The 21,825-nt window shown below is 51.2% G+C and overlaps 1 protein-coding gene across 2 annotated transcripts in view; it reads right to left on the reverse strand.

The window, feature by feature from the left end:
- Positions 1-14,572, reverse strand: part of Arhgef10 (Rho guanine nucleotide exchange factor 10) — an 83,888-nt gene extending 69,316 nt beyond the window's left edge. For both annotated transcript variants that reach the window (XM_055608474.1, XM_055608473.1), the window contains exons 1-2: positions 14,532-14,572; positions 1,691-1,781 (exon numbers count right to left, since the gene is read on the reverse strand). In XM_055608474.1, coding sequence (XP_055464449.1) covers positions 1,691-1,781; positions 14,532-14,549 — 109 coding nt within the window. In that variant the 5' untranslated portion in view covers positions 14,550-14,572. The remainder of the gene's footprint in view (positions 1-1,690; positions 1,782-14,531) is intronic.
- Between the last annotated feature and the right edge of the window lie 7,253 nt (positions 14,573-21,825).

Here is a 21,825-nt window from a genome sequence, read left to right on the forward strand (position 1 = left end):
TGTGTGTGTGTGTGTGTGTGTGTGTGTGTGTGTGTGTGTGTGTGTGTTTCTCATCTAACCTGGGGCTCTTTCAACAGGAAGTATGGCTGACAGAAGGGTAAGCACAGAGTGCTGGCCTGCAGCATGCCAGGACCAGGGAGCCAACTCCAACAGTAGGCACAGTTGGGCAAAACTGGCCTTACCAGATCCTCACTGGTGGGGAGATGTGCAACAACCCCCTGGTAGCAAGCGTCCCAGGGTGCGGAGCCAGGACGGCTCATGGAAATGATTACAGAGGTCTAGAAGAGGAACGGTCGCCCATCCACACTGCTGTGCCCCACATTGTCCTTTATATAAAACACCTGAGAGAAGTGATGGGCCACGTGCTATCTAGGCCTCACTAAAGCGATACTGGTTTCAGTATCACCTTCACAATCCAAGACCATTTGGCCCTTACTTGAAGAAACAGCAGTGGTCCTGCCCACCCCCATATCAGAGGTTTCCAACTCACATCCTCGCTGCCATGCTGGAACCCCGTGATCTGAACAGAATGAAGGTGTTCTTACCACAGCACTGCTGTGTCAAGGTCATTTCACGTAATGACAGTCACCCCTCCCATGGTGCTCTCTTCTCCTTCTCACGCATGACTCCCTTCTCTTCCCAGTTACCCCCTTTGTACTTTCACATCTTTTTTTTAATGACCCAGTGAGCTTTATTAGGTTGTATACCACTGGCAGTTGTTAGTACCTATAAATCCTCATGGAGAGGTGAGTGGAACTTGTTTTCATAGCCTCTGTTTCTAGGGTATAGAAAACCCCAGCAAGTGAGCTTCCAGCCTGAGTCTTTGCCTGCACAGCGGTCTCCTTGTGGTGGTAGTGGTGACTGCCTCTGCACTGGAATCTTCTATCTACACCTTGGTGCTCATGGTGTCTCCACAACTTAGATGGAAACAGCTGTTCGTGTGTCTTTGTGATACCCATGTGTCACCATATAGGCCCAGAGCTCCCACATAGCAGACAGAGAGGGACAAGAGGACCATAGCCAAGGGTGACAGTGCTGAGTCCCTTTCAGCCCACACCTGCAGGGTCCTGGACACACGAATGGCCAGCCTCATGTGGCTGAGCCGCCTCACAGCTGCTGCCAACCCTAATCTGCAGACCCTGCTGTGCAGAGTTGGAATCCCCAGCTCCTTCTCCACGTGCAGGCTGGGGACCAGCGTCCCTGACCATCTTTCTGGCGGGGACATAGCTCTGGCGAGGTCACAAGAGCAGACGGAGGAGGACTCCCAGTGTGGCCTTGAGCTGCCTGCAGCAGGAAGGAAGCAGGAAGAATACTGTCCCAGTCCACTCCCGCTGCTCAAGACACTGCCAGTTCCTGAGGGAACAGGACTGGTAGGCAGGGCTCACTCCCAAAGGCACCATCTCGGGTGCGGCACACACTGGATCAGGCACAAGAAACCACCAGGAATCAAAGATGCTGAGGACAGGTCACAGGCTGGGACACAGGCGGCTAGCTCGCTGGCACCCAGGTACATGGGTACACAAGCCAGGGGCTGTCAAAGCTCATGTCCCATTGTACCACAATAGAAACCATCTCTTCCTCGCCCCACACCAAGCAGTAGCAATTTCAGTGACTCCAGAACCTGGAATCCTCCATCCGAACCCTGGGAACTACAGGAGCCAGGGACACCTGTAAGGAGGAGGATCCCTACCTGCAGGTGCAGGAGGTGAAGCCTCTCCTTGGTCCATGCTCAGCCTCGCCTCCTTCCTCCACTCTTGGTTAGCATCAGGGGACAGGAGCCCCTGCAAGCAGAAACACTGTCCGTCAAGTTGGCATAAAAAACCTTCCCAGGGGACACCAGTCGGGGTTTTCTAGAAACAACCTGCAACAAGGAAAGAGGTCACTGTCACTCCCGGCTGTAATGACAGAACTTACCATCTATTAGTTGCAAATTCTTGCCAATCTCCCTAGAAGGGACAATCCAGAGCAAGACAAACAAAGGTTCTTAGTGTGACCAGACTTCACCTTGAACCACAGCCAGGAACTTGTTTTGGAACCTGAGGCCCTGGCCAGAGCCCTCTCAACCAGCCCCACAGCAGGTCTCTGCTGAAGCATATACCAGTTTCTCCTCTTCCTTCAGATGAAACCTTAGTAGCATTAACTGAAGCTCCCAGGGAAAGCTGCAACTAATTCAGTACTCTGCAAGGCTGCTTAACTGATCAGAACATCACTGACTGTAGAGAGTCGGAATACTCCAAGTCCAGGGCCTAGTCATCTTGGGCTATCTTAGTCCCTAAACAGCCATTTGTTGGCCCCTGTGTGTGACCTAATATCCTTGTGACTATTAGGTAAGTACAGAACAGATCTTGTGGTGGTTTGAACGAAAATGGCTCCCAGAGGCCCATAGGGAGTGATATTAAGAGGTGTGGCCTTGTTGGAGGAAGCATGCCAAGGACTTTAGGTTTCAACTCAAGCCAGGCCCAGTGTCTCTCTTCCTGCTGCCTGTAGGTCCAGAAGTAGAGCTCTCAGCTCCTTCTCCAGCACCATGTCTGCCTGCGTGCTGCCATGCTTCCTGCCATGATGGCAATGGACTAAACCTCTCTGAAGTGTGACTCAGCCCCAATTAAAGATTTCCTTTATAAGAGTTGCTGTGGTCATGGTGTTTCTTCACAGCAATAGAACACTAGCTAAGACAGACCTCTAGCCTCCACCACCCCAACGATTAAGAACCATTCATGGAGATAACCTAGAACCCTTGCACAGATGTAGCCCATGGCAGCTCAGTCTCCAAATGGGCTCCCTAGTAATGGGAACAGGGGCTGTCTCTGACATGAACTCAGTGACTGGCTCTTTGATTACCTTCCCCTGACGGGGGAGCAGCCTTACCAAGCCACAGAGGAATACAATGCAACCAGTCCTGATGAGACCTGATAGGCTAGGGTCAGATGGAAGGGGAGGAGGACCACCCCTATCAGTGGACTGGGGAAGGGGCATGGAGGAGACCAGGGAAAGAGGGAGGCCAGGATTGGGAGGGGATGAAGATGGGAGCTAAAGCTGGGATACAAAGTGAATAAATTGTAATAAATAAAAAATTATATTAAAAAAGAATGTTATCAGATAACCTCTGAGGCCTGTAGCAGCTTTCTCTACTTTTCTGTAACTCACCTACCTGGGGTAACCAAGGGTCTTTCTTCATAGCTTCTTTTGTTGTTACTATGAAACAGTTCATGAAATGGTTACCAAACTGAGACAAGAATCTGCTCCCAGCTATGGTCATTCTTACTTGGCTCCAGAATAATCTCTCTTATCCCCTTTGAGGTGAGAGCCAGGTTTTTGTGTTGACAATAGTTTTTCATAAAACCTACCCCACATCAGGATCAACACTAGTATTTTCTTAACTACCTCTGGAGTCAGCAGGGCCCACAGCCACAGGCTGCTTTTCTGCCCTGTCTTTGCATTCTGTGCTTCATTCTCTACACATATTAGAAAAAGTGAATTTGAGAAATAGTATATCGTCAGAAGGGTAGTCTGACCCACGCCAAAACCACTCAATATCCATCCTGGCTTCATCCAAGGACTAACCAACATAAGCCCTGGATCCTGCCTGGGATCACTCAACACCCATCCTGGATCGCTCTTGGGAACACTCAACTAGATTCTTCCCAAACAGCGGGAAGAAAAGCAAACTGCTTTGAGACCTTCTCCACATGCTTCTGTTCTCTCCACATGATTATTGCTCAGTGACAAGGAGAAAGCAGGCACAGCTTTGCACCTCACAACACCTAAGATGCCCAAACCAGCCCAGTGAATTCTTTCACCCTAATCAACAGGCCTGATGTTGGCTTTGGCACGTCCAGTAAGCCAAACCATGTTCTCATGAAAATGGCTGCCCGTGCCAAGCCCACCATCTGCCAGTATACAAAGTCACTGTCTGCTGACCTTGTGCGTGCTGATATGAGCCTTTTGTACTGCCTCTATGCAACTCTGCCCACATGGCTCCACCTTACCCTCACGGGCACTAGAAGCTGCTTAGATGTTCACCTGAGTAAGCCTCTTCAGTGGGCACCTACTGCCTCAGCGCTGGCACCCATGTCATTTCACCACCACACAACACTCCTGATGCTGGCTCTCTCCATCATACATGTGGTGAGCCACAGCTGGGCTTGACTATCTTACCACTCACATGTAAGAAGCTCTGAGAGCAGGGCCTGTCATTTCAGATGAAAACACTGTTGCTTGGGGATCTGTAAGATCCTCAATGATATAATGAGGGCAAGTGTTTGGGGTCCAGCCCAGAAGTCCACAGCCTAGGGTTGACAGAGTCCAAAAGCCCTTTGACTTCCAACAAGACCTGAGTACTAAGACCTGTGAGCAGTAGCTCACCTGGAACCCATGAGAGATGACAAAATCTACCCCAGAGGGCTGTGGGTAAGAGCCCCATGCAGGTGGCTAGGACAAGTGCACTTCGCAGCGAGAGGCACCTTGGCAGGACACACACATGCATACTGTGGTCTTGCTAGGCAATATCTGTGACTGAGGTTCTGCTCAAGTGCTGGCCCACCTCCACCTATGGTCCTGCCTGGTGATATTGCCTGATACCCAAGGGTTCCAACAGAAAGAACAAAGGCATTTATGGAGGGCTTCTTCCTGGCAAGTGGTGGGAAGCCACAGGAAGCAACGGACACAGGGCTGTGAGGTGACACTAGGCACCTGGGAGATTGCGTGGGAGGGTGCCACCTTCCCAAGAGAAGCACATGGCTGCTGGGATGAGCACTGCCCCAGCTCCCAGAGCTCATGTGACCTCATCCTTGCCTTTATTCCTGGAGCCAAAGCAGGTCTAGATTACTGAGGACTCAGACTGCTAAGTCCAGCGAAAGAGTAAATACAAACCCAGCCCTGAGCCATGCCTTCCACAAGCCTCATGTCCTTGTGGAGCGGATGAGAGCAGTTGGTAAGCACTTTAAAACTCTACAGTTCAGAAAGACTAGGACCAAAAGTGCATGGCCAGAGGGCACCACCGAGTGTGTCATGAGATACTCCCGGGCTGATGTCATCACTTAGTACCAGAAATGAGCAGGGGACAGCTAGAAACAAGAGGGCAGCAGCATCTGGGGACTCTAGAGAAAAGCAAAGCCCCCCTGCTTGGGTTCTGTGCATCTCTGAGCTCACTCTGCTGGTCTGTGAGGTTACCAATAGCAGGCGTGGCAAACACCCTTCCTGAAAGCCAGCAAAGTATTACTTACCTGTCGGGAATGTGTTTGAGAACAGGCACTAACCTGCAGGCACACTGCGTATAGGGCTGCATCCCGAGCCCAAATGTGCACACCTGCTGGCGTTCTTGCTGCGTGGACTTTATGAATACTTAACAAGGAATCCGAGGCCAGCTGACTCCCATCTTCCTGCCGCTATGACCAGCACTGCTGGGAAGAGCCAGTGCCCAGCTGTCAGCAAGCTCTCGTAGCTACAGCCAGTTGTGGGCCAGGTCAAACAAGCAGTAACTGCTCGGGTAGAGAGATGCAGCCTACAAGTCCTGAAGGCAGCACTGCCCAGTGACCCTGCCATCACCCTGCCCACTCACCTGGCCAACACTGCTGCAGCTGTTTGTCTGTACAATCTTTCCCAGAACGTTCTTGTCCTGAAAACTCTGGTCCTAGGAATGCTCTCAGTGTCTCGGCCTCTTCTTTCTCTCTCTGCCCTTCTCTGCTCTCAGCCCTAGACAACAGCTATGCATTCTCAAGAGGGAACTCACCTGGGTTGGTTGACGTGAAATATGGTGTTAAGTAATTCCTAAGAACAAGGCCCTATTCATGGGCTGATGAGACACAACTCTGGACATGCTCCAGGTGAAACAGACATTGCAGAGGCTCCCGGAGAGAAGAGGCGAAGGTTAGGGTGGCTCTGGCCAGCACATGCTGGGCTATGGCTAGAGGGGCACAGCTGGTGGGCCTGGCCAGGTAAGGAGACAGCCGCACCACGCAGAGGAGAGCCATTGACAAAATTCACCAGGAAAGTGCCCTGCCAGCTGGTGTATTTACTGCTGTGGCCTATGCAGAGGGCCCCCAGGCTGTTCACAGGATGTCCTGGACCACCTCTCAGGGATGACTCTGGAATGTCCTTCAGCCATGTCACTGTATAGACCGGTCATCTGCCTGGTCCCTACTGCCTCACAGGAACCCACAGACAAGAGGGCAGAGGAGAATGAGTGGCAAGCACAACCTGAGCCGAGCTGCTGGCTGGCTGCATTATCCTCTCCACTGAGTTCAGCAATGTGCACATTCTGCACAAAGTCCCCAGAGTCTCCCAACAGAGGTGGGGGTCAAAAGGAAGGAGGCAGCCAGGGTAGGTCTCACTGGGCTGTGCTTCACGGTCGAACAGTACTTTCCCTTGGAGCCCGCCTGGTGGCCAGGGAGCCCTGATGCATGTCCAAGCTGTGACCACAAAACCAATAGTCTCAGACTCCTGTCATCTAAACAAAACCTGAACTGTATACTGTTATCTGTGCAGTTCTAACTTCATGACTTGGTAATGCCTTTGCCAATGTTCTTCAGGAGACTGGACAATGTTTTAAAAAACAAAAAACAAAAAACAACAACAACAGAAAACAGGGCAGAATGTCTCTTGCACAGGGTAGCAGTTGCCAGACAGCTCTGACCATCTGAACTGACAGTCTATGCCCACGCAGGCTTCTTGGGCAGCCTCTGCAGACAAGCCTTTCTCTGGCATTTTTGTGGGTCCCTTAGAATGGCAGTCCGTGGCTGTCCAGGCCTGTAAGGCCCCTGGCAGGCCTGGTCCAAGAAGGTACAGAACAGAAGCTCATAACCTGACCCAGGAACAAGCCAGATTCATAGCAAATCATCTCAAGAGTAGAGTGAGGACAGGAAGGGGAGAGAAGGAAAGCGCCCTCAATTGTTGCTGACCACGGGGATAGCCAGTGACTTCACACATGCGATTATTCAAACTTGTGAAAATATCTGGGGCTGTGGTCTGATTCTACGTGGGAGCCAGTAACGAGAAGGAGGTGTCCTGGTTGTCAGGCCCAACTAAGATTTCCTTAGTGGAAGGAGAGAAAAGCAAGGACAGCTGGGCAGTATTGCCCAAGCCGGGAAACCAAGACAGCTCCCTAGAAGTGAAGCAGGGTGGGAAGGAACACGTCAGACTGAGAAGGCTGAAGATCAAGGGGATGAGGAACTTGGGAGTGAAGAGCCTCGCGTTCCTGCTCAGGGCACAGTGGGCCTTTTAGAACAAAGGGACCACGTATGGTCTAGGAGTAAGATCTGCATGGGGTCTAGGAGGAAGCTGGTCAAGGGAGCATCCTCAGGAAGCCTGTGTGGCTGGTGACAGGACAGGCATACCATCACCCGTCAGAGGCCAAAGCTGAGCTTCAGACCCTGGCTGGACTCTGTGAGGCCACAAGTGACCCTCAAGATGGCCTTTAGTAATGTCCACCCGTCTTTGTTGTTTGGGTGGACTAAGACTCATGTGCAGCCTGAGAAACACTGCCCCTCTGGTGCCATTCTCAGGAGTTCAGGGGTCCCCATGTGAATTAAGAGCATTTTGTTCCTGTCCCACCCCTCCAGTTCAGCTGTGGAGACAGTCGGGAGAAAGACGTTGCACGGGTTTGTGGTTAAAACACTCATCCCCGCACCCCTGAGGAGTGCTTCCCCTCTAGAAGCACTCTAACGTGTGTGTACCACCATCCTCAGCAGGTGGCACTGCACAGAGGGCTTGGGATAGCCCTCCCCTGCTCCTGCCCATGTGGAGGAAACAGGCTGTGGGGACTCTCACATGGGACCCTAGGGACCTTCCCACTTTCCTCTCTCCACAAACCAGCCACTGGCATTCACACACTGTCCCTGTGACCACCAGCCACCTGTTCCTGGTCTGGTTATCAGGGCTACCTCCACGTCCCGACAGAACTCGTGTGCCCCCTTCCCCTACACTTCTCTTGGGTAGGTCTCAGGACGCCACACTCTCCACACTCCTCCTCCTACCTCTTTGAAGGCCAGAGTGAAGCTTCGGTGCCAGCTGTATGGCCAAGACCACTTAACACAATGACATGGAGGGAGCTGCCCACTCCATGCCTCAGGGAGGCAGACAAATCTAAACCTGGACAACAGGTCCTCCTACTAGCTGCTGCTTCTCCTCTCCACACACAGAACACACTGTGGGGGTTACCTCCAATTCTCCTCTTTCTCTGAGACCCAGGTCCAAACTTGTGAGCAAAGCTGGTAGTTTTGATTTTCCATCTTCCCAACGTTGGCTGACTATTGGCTAGCACTGCCCACACCTGACCAGTGACTACGACCAACTCTGAGTGGGCCTTCCTGCCTCTACCTTCTCCTCTACCATTGGCCAAATACTCCTGGTCATGGAGCATGTCAATGTCGTCCTGACAATATGCACAGATCTGCTCAATGCCCATGCTGGCTTTCAGTTACTCTTAGCCTACACAGATAGCACTCCATCACCACACAGCTGTCATTCGGACTCCAGGGAAACAGCATCATCCAGACTCAACGATACCGGTGCATGTACAGGTACAGAGACCTACACAGGTTCAAGCCACATGTGGTCCCAGTACTGAGAGGAGTAAGTAGACACAGCGCCCCACTTCTAACCAAGAAGCTACTTGCAACTGGTACCTGCTGGCAAAGGGAAGAATCAGCTTTTTCCATTGGAGTGCACTAGAATGCATCAACCACATTCCAGGGCACGCTCCAGGGCCAGGAGTAGTTGCCAACACCAAACAAACTCCATGTTTTTTGTTTGTTTGTTTGTTTGTTTGTTTGTTTTAGCCTTACGTTTCTTTTTTTGGCATTTTTTTTCTTACAGGTTTCATATTTGTTTTCATTTTTCTTCTTTTATTTGAGACAGGAAACATAAAGTTGGGTACATAGAGTGGTGGGGAGGCAACAGGTAAGTTCAGGCAACTGCCTTCCCCTCCCTGTGGTCTGCAGGTCATCAAGAGTCCTACCCTGTGCTGACCTTATGTCTAGATACAATGGAGGGCGGAAGTGTCTCTTCATAGTGACAGCCCTCCCACCTCCACAGAGAATCACTGTGGAGACCACACATCCTGGAAAACATAAGTCTCTCTTCCTCCCTCCAAGTACCTATGATTATTTTCCCAATTGCTTTTGTTGCTTGGCAAAACACTGCACCTTCCATTCCTTCCTATGAGATCATGCAAACCCCTGCATGTCTAGACTCTATGCCAAAGAAGAGGACCTGCCCCGTCCAGGCCACTGCTCCAGGCCTTGCTGCGTTCTTCCACTTCAGACCCTGGGTTCTGGATTGTAAATGGAGAACTACGCCCCTCTGACATTCTCAGAACCAAATAGCAGAGTTCAGTCTTTGGCTCTGACTGAAAAGCAGCCTTCTCTATGAAGCCAAGGACCACTCCTTCGGAGGCAGCCTCTTCCACAATGCACCAGGGAACACAGCTGCAGCTGTAGCCAGTGCCGGCGTGAGCAGCTCCCGATAGCAAAGCTTCTCTGATGGAACTGGAGGTGCCCACCTGAGCTCGGCCGCTCAGCTCACTGTGGGCTGCTTCCACTCCCTGTCACCCCCTGCCCCAGGGGAGCCAAGTGCTTGACACCAAAACATCACTCAATATTCTTATCGCTTCTGAAGCCAGAAGGCTGGCCAGTGCCAAGAAGCAAACTGGCCAAGCCCACACAGAAAGGCTCTATCTGCAGGGCCTCAACAGCACCCCACCCGTGTGACCCCTAACCCAGCCAGACTTGGGCCCACACACTGTAAGGGCACACTCCACGAGTTTTCATACACAAAACCAGACCTTCAGAGATAGCGTCATTCAGCTGTGAAATCTCCTGAATGTGTCCACACTTGGTCCTCACCATCGAGTCACCATAAGGTCAGTACCGTGAGGATCCAAGTGAAACCGCCACTGTTTAACACATGGCCTGGCCTTATAGGTCGGCCCACTGCTTCCCTGTGCTGACACCTGACCAGTTATCCTCTCCAGAGACTGGGCCTTCTATCCTGAGCTTACTACTGCTAAGATGAGCACCAAAGACCACTTCAATTCATAACTCTTATATTCTTTAAAGAAAAGCAACCAAACTGAAATCATGACTCCAATTTTCCTTCAAAAAAAAAGGACAAAAAGTAGAATGAGACAGTAATACAGTAATTTGTTAAAGGACCTGGATAGCTGCCACAAGGCCTAGCTTCCAGTCCTAGCACTGAAAAAAGCAAAAACAAAAGCACAACCAAAACTAAACCAAACCAAAACAAAAAAACTCACTAATATATATACATGTTTCCTTGGCCTATCCCATGTAAGTCTCTTCTTCTCCTTCTCCTTCTGCTGCATCTTCTTCTTTTCCTCTTCCTCTTCTTCTATTTTGTTTTGTGTGTTTCACACTCATGGATGCCTGGATTACTCACGTGAGCCGCTACACCTGACTTCCTGTACAGTCTTAATTAGCCACACCAATGAGGCAAGATACCAGCTCCTACCATCATCTATACATATGACTCTAGTTTTCTCTGCAGTGTTGCATCTAAGGTAAATGTCCACAGTGCTTTCTTTAAGAAGAAAAGGCATCAGGAGGGAGCTGTAGCTTAGTGGTAGGACACACATCTGGCAATGTGCAAGGCCCTGAGTTCAATCCCCAGCACTGCAGAGGGTGGTGCAGACTCTGAGGAAAGCTGGGTAACATCTACAAGAATGCCCAGAAGGAACAGCAGGAACAGTTCCTACAGCAGCCCACACCTTCAGGACAGGGGCCGCAGCAATGAGAGCTGGTCTCTGCAGCTAGGCATGGAAGGCCCAAGGCTTCAGCCCCAAGTCCATCCAGGTGACGGTAGCCTAGCCTGGGCCAGTCAGCACCTCATTCTTCTACAGGACACTGACCCGGCCAGGTCACAGCCGTGTGGAAGAGCCATGCTCCACACACTAGGCACACTTGTCCCTGTACCCCCAGCAAGATCATCCGCATGACTGTCAAAGTCTTGGTGTGCAGCCCAAGCTAGTCCCAAACTCAGCATTCTCCTGGCTCAGCCTCCCCAGTGCTGTGATCGTGAGAATGCAGCACTGTACCTGGTTTTGCACAGCTTTTTATGTTGTATTTCACAGACCAAATCACTTCTATATCAGAAGGCGACATATGGAAGACAAAAGCATTAAACCTAACAACTTGAAACCTCTTCCCCGTTGTTTAGTGAAAATAGAACAAACGGACATAGTGGGGCACACCTTTAATCCCAGTACTTGGGAGGCAGAGGCAGGAACATCTTTCTGAGTTCGAGGCCAGCCTGGTCTACATAACAAGTTTGAGGACATCCAGGGCTGTTACACAGAGAAACCCTGTCCCACAGACACCACTCTCCACTAGCAAGCTGTACACTAATGTGATACAAGAAAAAGCAAGAAATGGTAAAGGTGGAAAGAGAATGACAATACACTATGAAAAATTACTGCCTTGCTTTGTAAATCCAGATTTGAAAATTCACACACAGAAAGAAGCAAAGGTCAGCACTCAGGCCAGTCACTGTAGAAGGCCACGTCAGTGGGGTAGGCAGAGGAGCCTGCAGAGGGTGCACACAGGGTAGGGCTGAAAGCAGGGCCTTCCTAAGGCGGACGGTTCACCACATCTTCCCTCCTTCATCGGCTGTAGCCCAGGCGCCACCCACAGTCAGGGCCACCATCTTGCTGCCTGCCCATAGGTACACTCATGTCCACCTGCCGTCTATTCTCAGGTCACCTCAGACCCTCCCAAGCTGTCTGTCCTACAGCGCTCAGCTCAGTCTTGTCCACAGAGCACAACTCCAGAGAGCACAGCTACTGAGGGTTATAGTTCTACCCCAACAATAATTAACAGTGCATCCTACTCTGTCTAACACAGGCCTGCTTATTTACCTCTGCACCCAAGCAAACGGTACTTAGGAACAAACTTCAATACGCTCTGACTATCTCCAGACATAACCTTCCACTGTGCACTTTTGAGTCGTGCATGAATGATGCATCCTCCGACAGGGGTTTTCTTTCAGTTACGAAAATGGCTTATACGGTTATCTGCAGACGACAACAGCCACAGCTGCTGCATTTTTACTTTTCTCTGGTGAACGCAGAACACTTTCAGGTGTTCAGAGTTGTTTTTTATATACACATTGCTTCCCAGTGACTTCACACGTGAGCAGACCAAAGCCTGGAGTAGACAGCCACGGGGCTGTCCCACAGTTGGGACTCCATCGGGTAACCCGGAGTCCAGGCACACAGCACCCCACTGCCAGTCCACCCAGAACTTCTCCACTTGGAAATGCCAGGGCATGTTTCTAGCCTCACCAGAAGTAGCTCACCAAAGATGCGGCTTATCAAAATACCAAGAGGATGCCTTTGGCAAATCGAGAAGAACCAATTCTTTAAAGAGGGCTGGAGGTCATGCATGACGCTGAGGTTCTAATTCAAGCACCTCTAAAACAAAAAGTTATTTCCAATAACTGATTTTTACCTCATCTCTGGACATCTAAAAACCCCTCTGTCAATAACGGGTCTTTCTGGTGAGGCTAATGGATGGTGGGCATCACCAAATATAGCAGCTATTCAGCCTCCAAGAAGTCATGCACTACTGTCTAACTCTGGACTGTGGCTTGGAACAAGGTAACTCATGTTTGCTACTGAAGCCAACGAAATGAGAGAAAGCTCCCAGGGCTGGAAAGGAGTGGTATGTGTTTAAAGGTACTAAGTTTAAACTTCAATAATCTTTTCTAGTAAAAGTTATTTTTGGGTGAAACAGGTATTTGAGATACATATGTTATTAGTTACATTTCTATTGCTGTGAGAAAACAAATGAGGAGGACGGCTCACAGAAGGATGGGTTTATTTGGGCATATGGTTCCTGTGGAATAAAAGCCCGCCGTGGGAAGAGCTTGGCAGCAGATTCGGTGACTAGGGCTGAGGGTTCACACCTGGAGCCACAAGCACACAAGCATGAAGCACAAAGGATATACTCAGAATGGCCCATGGCTTTGAAACCTCAAAGGACACACTTCCTTCTTCGCGGCCACACCTCCTAAACCTACCCAAACAGCATCACCAGCTAGGAACCAAGAATTCAAGCATCTGAGCCCTTGGCGGGGGGTGGCGGGGGGGTGGCGGGGGGGTGGGGGGGGGGGGGGGGGGGAGGCAGTCTCATTGGTGCCACCACAGCTTTGCTTCTGTGTTTATTTGGCTCTTACTGGGAAGGAAACCCAGCCTGCTGTGTGCCAGGCAAGTCTTCTACTCTGAGCCACACCCCAGCCTCGCCTCCTTATATGAAAGGTCTCCCTATTGTAGCCCAGGCTGGCCTCAGACTCAAGATCCTCCTAACTCAGGCCTTTAAGTGTCAAAACAGATTTTCAGCAGTAAATGAGGCTGTGGGTGGAGCTCAGCGATAGAGCATTTGCCTAGCAAGGCAGCTCAGCAGTCGAAGGGAGCACCTGCTTTAGCATGTGCGCGGACCTAGGTTCGACCAAGAAAAACAAGAGTCACCCGGCAGTGAAAATGCTGTCCCTCACCCAGATTCTAAACACAGATACACAATGTACTGTGTGGTCCAGCCAAAGCAAAGGATGAAAGGTTGCTGTCATTTGGGCCCATAAGGAGCCCCTTCCTCCAGCAACAGCTGTGACTGAGACGCACTCTGCATCGAGCATGTCTACTGCTTCTGGGAACCCGACATACTGCATTCAAAACATAGGGTCCACAGCGTGCCGGGGTCCAGCCACCTGCTTGTATTTACTGTGCATCAGGTCAAGATCTACTACTTGATTATTGAGCAATGGTGGGCGGCCAAAACAAGCAAACAAACAACAGCAGTCACCTTCACCGTAAGTGGGACATTAGGATCCTAAGCATCTCATTCAAACACCCCATTATGACTCCTCCTATGCCATTTCAGCGTCCTGTGAATCCACTCCAGATCTCCAGGCCAGAGACAAGGTCACTGCTGCACATGCCCTTGGGCCTTATCCTCAGGGTATGGGACACCCGCGATGCTGGGGACTACAGTCTCCTGTCATTGCCTGAGGAGTTAGGAGGCTGCCCCTAACTCTGCCCCACTGAAGTTCGGGGGCTTCTCACCGCCTTGTGTCTAGGGATACCCACCGAAATGGAGGACTGCATGATGCCTCACCTGCACCTGGGGACACCTCAATAGTGAGAGACTGTCTGTGCCTAGGGGCCACCTGCAGATTCGAGGGTGCTGCTTGCTGCTGCCCTGTGTCCAGATACATCCACTAAATCGAGAGTGGGGGTTGGGGGGAGTATGGACTGCTGGGCCTAGAGAGGGGAACGCGGGCGGATTGGGGGGCAACTGAAACTGAAGTTGGAAGTTCCTTGCCATCCTGTGCCAGGGACAGCGCTGAACTGGTGCTGGGGTGGGAGGAGGGGTGGCTACTCGCTGCCGTCTGTGTCAGTGTGCACGGTCCCGCAAACCCAGGGTGGGGTTTAGCTACTTTGGGGAGCTGGGCAGAAGTGCAACTTTTAAAGCAAAGAAGCAGCCCGTGCAAGCGTCTTGGGACGTGGGGTCGCGGTGCTCACTCACCGAGGGGCCGGGCGCCATCCGCCGTCTGCGTCCACCAGTTGTCCCGCAGCCCCCCGGGCGCCCCGCCCGTGATGCGCTCCTACTCCGCCCGCCGGGGAAGCCCCGCCCACCTCCTCATGATTGGCCGAAGCGGGCCGTGCCGGGTGCCCACTGGCCAGCGTTCCTGCCCGTTCCCTGGCCGCGCCCGGCCCTCGCGCCCGCGCATTCCTGCGAGGCCACGTGGCCACCAGCCGGGGACCCCCCCCTCGCCCCGCCCCGCCCCCAGCCCAACTCCCCGCGCCGCCTCGCGAGTAGGAGTTGTGCTGCCTTCCTTGCGCTCCCGGGTAGAGAATGAGCGCGGGAAGGACACTAGCTCTCAGTGTCCCTGAGTAGGCACCTCTGCGGTCAGACTCCTGGTCACTCGGGTGAAGGGCGAGGGGCCAGAGTGCGCCTCCCCAGCATCCGCCCTCTATGAGACACTGGGAGCTGCGCTGGCGGGGGCGGGCAACACAGACCAGCGCTCCACCCACTGTGACCCCAGCTTCTGCCCGCTCCCTGCAGATCCCGGTCTGGGCTCCCGTGGGAGGGGGTTGCTGGACGACACTTCACTCCGTCTCTGACCCTTCTCCCCCTGTCCACCTCTCCCATCTTGGATCCCACGGGCAGGGGCCACAGAACAGATCCCACACCCAGCAGGGGCCCCGGCATCCTCTGCTCGGTGTAGCCCTCCTCTCCTGTGAGCGGGGAATGCAGGAGGACAGCCCATCCAACCCGCCCCTCCCTGAGCCGTCCTGCCTGCATCAGCTGCTCCTGCTCCGGCCAAGCCCAAGGGGCTGGAAACCCAGACCGTCTGTGACTACAGGTCACCACCTCTTCAGGCACTTTTACAGGGTGCCTGTCACCGGAGGGAGGCTCTTGTTTTCCGAACCTGAGTTCAGCATTCCACATCTCCCTCAGGCAGGAAGTGAAGCAGGAGAGAGCCTAGCTAGCCTCTGCCCGCTGAAGCGAGGCGTCGTGGAGACCGGGGGCGTCACACGGTGGGCCATGGTGATATGAAAAAGTACACAGGTGTCTGAATAGAAAAGCGCTGGGGCACTCTGGAAGGGGCCTTCTGGGCAGTTGACCTTGCTCAGCATGGACCTTTGTTTTGTGCATGTAAGGGAAAGCAAATCATTAAACTACGGAAGGATGACACCACCCATCAAAGTTCTATCTGGTACCTGGTTAGTGCACGGAGCAAACTTGTGTTCCCAAGCTGGACGGTTACTTCTCCCACCGCCCTGGTTCACAGAAGCAATGTGAGCTATGAGAAGGCCAGGCTGTGAGAAGGCAACGCTAAGCCGGCTCAACTACAGAATGAGTTCAAAGAGATACCTGAGCTATGCAAGTGTCCGTAAAGCCGGCGTGCTCTGTAGTTACACACTTCTCTGTAAACCCAAACAGACCACTATGGCTGGGTAAGGCAGATTATAGCCTAGGTATGGTGACACTTCACAGCTCTTCATCACACTCACTAAAGGTACAGCAACCGGTTAGATTGGACTCTCAGACCTGTCTGAACAGACACTCCTACCTACTGTCGTCTCCAGGGAAGGCTTGGGTAAAGTACTCAAAGAACTTCCAGACTAGAAGGGTGAGGGCATTTGACACAGGCCTGTACTGTGGTATTTTCCAACTGGAGTAAAAAGCGCCCAGCATCCCCCAAAGCTGTGAGCCCCTGGGATCAAGGCTTGTGATACTACTGAGGCCTACCACACCAGGCAGGGGTTGGGATGAAGCTGGTCAGAAAGGAGTTGGGCTAGCTCAGATCCTGTCCGATCTGTTGTAATATCACACCTCGTCATGTGGAACTTTCCATTTTAAGTCCTCTTTGACCGACGGGATAACCAAGAAAAGTTAGCCTCATTATCAAACATTTAGGGTTTTTTTTATTATTATGTAAATACATTTATAATTGCATAAACATATTTACTTATGTATGTAAAGCTTATTTCTACCGTGCCGTAGCAGTATACGATTTTAATCCTTAAACCTCATGAAGACACTTGATGGCTAACACGTGTTCTAGCAGATGACCAGTGAGCACTGAACTGCTTCTGTTGTGTAGTCAAACTCGTACTCTGTATTCGCTGATGTAATGTTCTGCCGTGTCAATCAGGTCATATAAAAATAATGACTGTATTCACCAATCTGATATAAAATGTCCCTTTATTCATCACCTACTGAGCAAAGCATAAATGTTAGGGAAACAAATATGGCATCTCACCAGCTCTGCCTGCCAACCCTGCAAGACTCTACCTCCTCTATGCAGGATGAGGTAATGGTGGCTTCGAAGCTGAGGAAGGCGGGACACTAGGCCAAGGACTTGGCTGTCTCCTTTCTTTCTTTTTTGAGACAGGGTTTCTCTGTGTAGTCCTGGCTGTCCTGGAACTCACTCTGTAGACCAGGCTAGCCTTGAACTCAGAGATCTACCTGCCTCTGCCTCCCAAATGCTGGGCAAGGCAGGCTTTGGAATCAGATGCCTGAAAGCCAGCATCTTGAGTAGTGTTTACCATCTCTTGTATAAAGCAGTTAGTACAGCCCCGGTGCTGACTAGAATCCAGATGTGAAGAGGAGGTGTGGCTTGGACACTGTCGATAGCAAGAAATACAGGGATTGGGGGAATGGTCAGCAAAAAAACCTACCTAAGCATCCTGATAAAGATTGAAGTAGACACATCTCCCTCCAGAATGGCCCATTAGACCATGCCCTCCCCAGTGTGTATAGGGTGCACAGACCTCAGGCCCATGCAAAGGATGTGCTTATTCAGTGTGCCTCCTAATTGCCCTTGGAGGCCCCCCTGAGTCTGTGGAGCATGGAACCAACAAAGAACTTCTGCAGAGGCTCTGGCTGTCCCTCAGACCTTACAGTTTAGACGTCTCGGCCAGGGCATGCTAGACGAATGCTGAAGAAGTCCTTTTCTTGCTATTGCACATCCCGGCCTTGCCTCTGCCCTGAGGCCCAGTCTGGCCTCTTCTCCCCCACAGGCAACCCAGCAACACTTTCCTAGGAGCCCTGCAGATACACAGCTTCTCGACTGCAAGCCTATGCCTGGTCAGCCTGGCTCCTTCCTGTGGTCATCTCAGCTGCCGTCTACCTACCCACGAGGCCATGAGGGATCAGTCAGGCACAACTCCAGAGACAGACAGCCCACTGGAACAGACACAGCCCTGAGAGCAGAGTAAAAGGTACTGCAGTACTGCCAACCACACAGCCCATTCTGAGTGTCTACCTAGCTATCAGCGTTTGTCCTTACAGAGATTCTAAAATAAATGCAAATGACTAGAATGGCAGCACCCCTGCCAAGCATTGGTGGGCATCAGCTTCTGGGTACATCAGAGCTATCCCAGGGAGATAGCCCAGAGAGGGATATACTACAAAGGACCAAGTTTTGAGGTTGGCAGGTGGCCTTAGAGACAGCAGAAGGATGTGACTGCCCAGGAGAAACGTTTGAGTGGGAAGCAGTGCTTGCTCTCCTCATAGAGATGGGGGCCTCACAAGCCACACCTGCAGACCTCTAAACTCACTGGTATTCATACCATCATCGTGTGTGGTCCATCTCCTGTCACAACCAAGCAAAGCCACGAGGATGGTGAGCCGAACCACCAACAGGGATGTCATTTTTGTCACAATCCTTTGGTGAGCCGCCCTCAGCTAAGACGGGAGCAATGCTGTCCTCAATCCCATGACTATTCCCATCCATGGGAAATGAAGCTGGCATGCTAAAGTTAAAAATGATGTTCTGGCACTGGATACCAATTGGCACTTCTCCCAGTAGGTGATACCTGGTAGTATGATAGCAAGCAGATCATGACATGAGTATCTGTTAGCTTCCAGGACAAAGGCCAAGAATACCTGGACTGCTGGACCAAGTGTCCCTGACCACCACTTGCAACATGTCCTTGCTGACCACAAAAGCCCTCTCTCCCCCATCTAACTCACAGAAGCTAGCTCTGACCGAGCTACACAGCATCTTCCCCTCAGAACAGGCTGGGGGACACTTCAGGGGAGACAACAGCAGGTAGATGTCGCAGGGGAAGTAGCTTTGGCCAATGGGAAGGGGACACGATAGGCACATTTGGCTTGCCCAGATTGAGCATGTTATGTATCCTCCCAAGGGGACACACAGAGATGAAGCCACACAGCCTAAGTGTCCAATCCTACCTTCCACAGAGCTATGGGCTTTCTACTGTCCTCCTCCCACACACCCTGCACCTCCAGGGGTGCCACCAGCCTGAGCTCTGAGCTGCTAACCGATGCATGTTGATAATCCAAAGAATTAGATCTTCTTCAGGTTCCAGGCACAGACGGCAGCTTGGCAGGCCATGCCCTTGGGATTTCTGGCTCTGGGGAGCTATTTCTGTCCCTGCCCCAACCCAGGCTCCCTGTTATAGACTGAGGCCAAAGGGAAAAGGGGGATGGGGAGGAGGTTGAAAATATGAAACAGAGACTACTTCGGGACCATGTAGATAAGGCTGGCTCTCACTGGAGCTCTTTCAGTGGATCTGTGCAATGCTGTGGGAGAAGGACACATTGTTCCTGTGGGAACAATGACCTTTTGTTTCCAGTTTCCACAACAACTGCCTATTTTCTTGCTTTGCTCACTCATGCTAGAGGGAGAGGTGAACAGCAGAGATGTCTGAGAGGAGACAGTGAGTCCTCTGAGGAAGAGTGAACCTCCTGGGAGGTCAGAGGGAATGGAGAGGCGCTTTAACTAAATACTTTCCATTTCTGACTCCATGAGGCCCAGGGAAGCTCTGAGGGGCTGGCGTGCCAGAGAGGCATACCACAGTAGCCTGATCCTCTTGGCCCTCAGGGTGTCCCAGCACCCTCTGATCTGTTCAGGCAGCCTCTGGCAAGAGAGCAGGACTGGGCAGCTGGAGGGGGCAGTACTGGAGATGAAGGAAGGCAAGAGAATCCACACTATCCTTGCAGTGCCAGCGGGGTCTCTGTGCCACCGTACCCACAGAGCTAGCTCTGTACGCAACTTGAGGGCAGTTCCATGGAAGAACTTCCCCTCTGCAGAACAATCCTTTGCTGCCTTTATCATATCGCCAAGTGACCAGCAGCCCCGGGAATCTCTCTGACCTCCCTCATCCTGATAAGTTTCCTTAGCTGCTGGAGCCCTATGACCTCCCTCTCGAGGAGGAAATGCTTCAACTAGAAGGAAATGTGTCTACAATGGATTAGAAGGTATTACTTGGCAGATCACTTCTACCAGCCCTAGAGCTATTATCATCTGATAGCGCCTGAAACCCAAAGCTCAACTTCCCTGCTCTCCTGCAGCCAGCTCAGCTGGTGTCCCTGTCAACACGTTTGGCAAATGCATTGATTCTTTACTTCTTTTGCTCCTTGACGGGAAAAAAAAAAAGTACTGTAGCCTTTTGCATGATCTGTTTTCCAGGGCCATTTTTGGCTCAGAACATACAATTCTTACTCACTTTGAAATGAGTTACCTTGTATTTATGTAACCTAAAAGTTGTCAAATTCACAGCAGCTGTTCAGGACCTTTTAGAAAGAGGCACAAAGATGAGTAAGTGGCCTCATGGGGGGGAGGGTCACTCAGGATGTGGGGAAGCTAAGGGAAGGGCTCTGGGAGTTCCTGAAGCAGAAGTGTGTGTCAGAGTGCTGGAAAGGCAGAGCTTAAGAAGTCCCATAGCACAGGGGGCTGACCACCACTTCACCTCAGAAAATGGAGGGTGAGGTGTGGCCTCTCTGGTTCTGCTTTGGGCACCAGGGAGCAGACTTTGGATCCAGCCCAGCTCGGGACACCCTTTTCCACGGCATCCAGAGACCAGCCTGGAACGTCATCATTATCACCACATGGCAATAATCATAGCACAGTCTTGCCATTCCCCTCAGAAACTCACTAATTTCCAGAAAGTACGCCAGTGAATGGAATGCTAATCCTCTATGTTCACACTAAAGCCATCATGGGTTTGCCTGTCCCTGCCTCACTCTAGGACCTGCCTTAGCCTGAGTTTACATCTTATCAGGGCAGACATGTGACCCTACTTGAACACGTTCATTTAGCACATGAGTCAGTAGTTGTGTTTTTAAGATATGCAGAAACAGACATAACAGAAAAACAAGTTCCACTGACCTACTTATAGAACTATTAGCTGAAGCTGAAGAGGTGGCTTAGTGGTTAAAAGCGCTGGATGTTCTTCCAGAGGACCTGGGTTTAATTTTCAGCACCCACACGGCAGCTCACAACTGTCTGTAACTCCAGTTCCAGGTCCACCATGCTCTCCTGGCCTCCCTAGACACCAGGCACCTATGTGGTACACAGACAATCCATAGTCATACCAGTTATAAACATAAAAATAAATAACCAATAAATTAATTATAAAATGTATAAAATTATAAAAAAATAAATTAACCAATTAAAAAGAATTATTAGCTCATTGTGATGGAACGTAACTGTAATCCTAGGACAGGTATGCTGAGGCAGGAGGATGGAGCTTTTCCAGGCCCACCTCAAACAACAAAAACCCACGGCTTCTTAGAGGCTATTACGCTGTGTTGTCTATAACTCCACACTTTACATAAAGAAAAAAAGTCATGAACCATAAATCCTACAAAGCCAACAGCACGCAGCTAGACCATTCCCGGAATCTTGGTTTTCTTGTGTCCTGAGAAAACCCAGGAGACTGGCACTGGGGGAAGAAAAACGGAAGAAACATACTGTATGTGTGTGGATTTAGCTGTAAGCCTCCATTATCAGAGCTAGGAGTCTCGCTCATGGGGTAGGAGTCCCTGCTGATACTACTAATTATCCTCATCCGCAACACGGAATTTTCCAGAGAAGTTCCAAGCCTCAGAGCCCTTTACATAATGCCAGTGCCAGGACTCATGGGCATCTGAACAACAGTCACCACCACCATCCCGGCTTGATCTGCCAACTAAAGATCTCACTTCTCCCAGAGTGATAAAAGCCAGACTATCCCACTCTGTTTAGGGAATTCCTTACAGCCTATCCGAACTATTCAGCTGCTTATCTTAACCGGGTCGTTAAAATTAACATCATCACAGAGGGGCAAACAGATAAAGTGCTGAGAACTGACACGCCACAGTAGACCAGCTTTGCACAGCTGTAGCCAGATGTGTGCCTTGAACCTAGCCCGACAAACATCACGCCAACCAGAAGGACAGAGCTAGCATCCCTGGCCTTGCTGAGACTGAGGACCCACAGCAGGTGAGGGACACAGGAGAGATGACTCAACAGTCCTGGAGTAGGAGGAGACGCAGGAAGGAAATGTCAGAATGTAATTAA

The sequence above is a fragment of the Psammomys obesus genome, unplaced genomic scaffold, assembly GCF_907164565.1.
Source record: "Psammomys obesus unplaced genomic scaffold, mPsaObe1.curated_primary_1811, whole genome shotgun sequence".
NCBI lineage: Eukaryota > Metazoa > Chordata > Mammalia > Rodentia > Muridae > Psammomys > Psammomys obesus.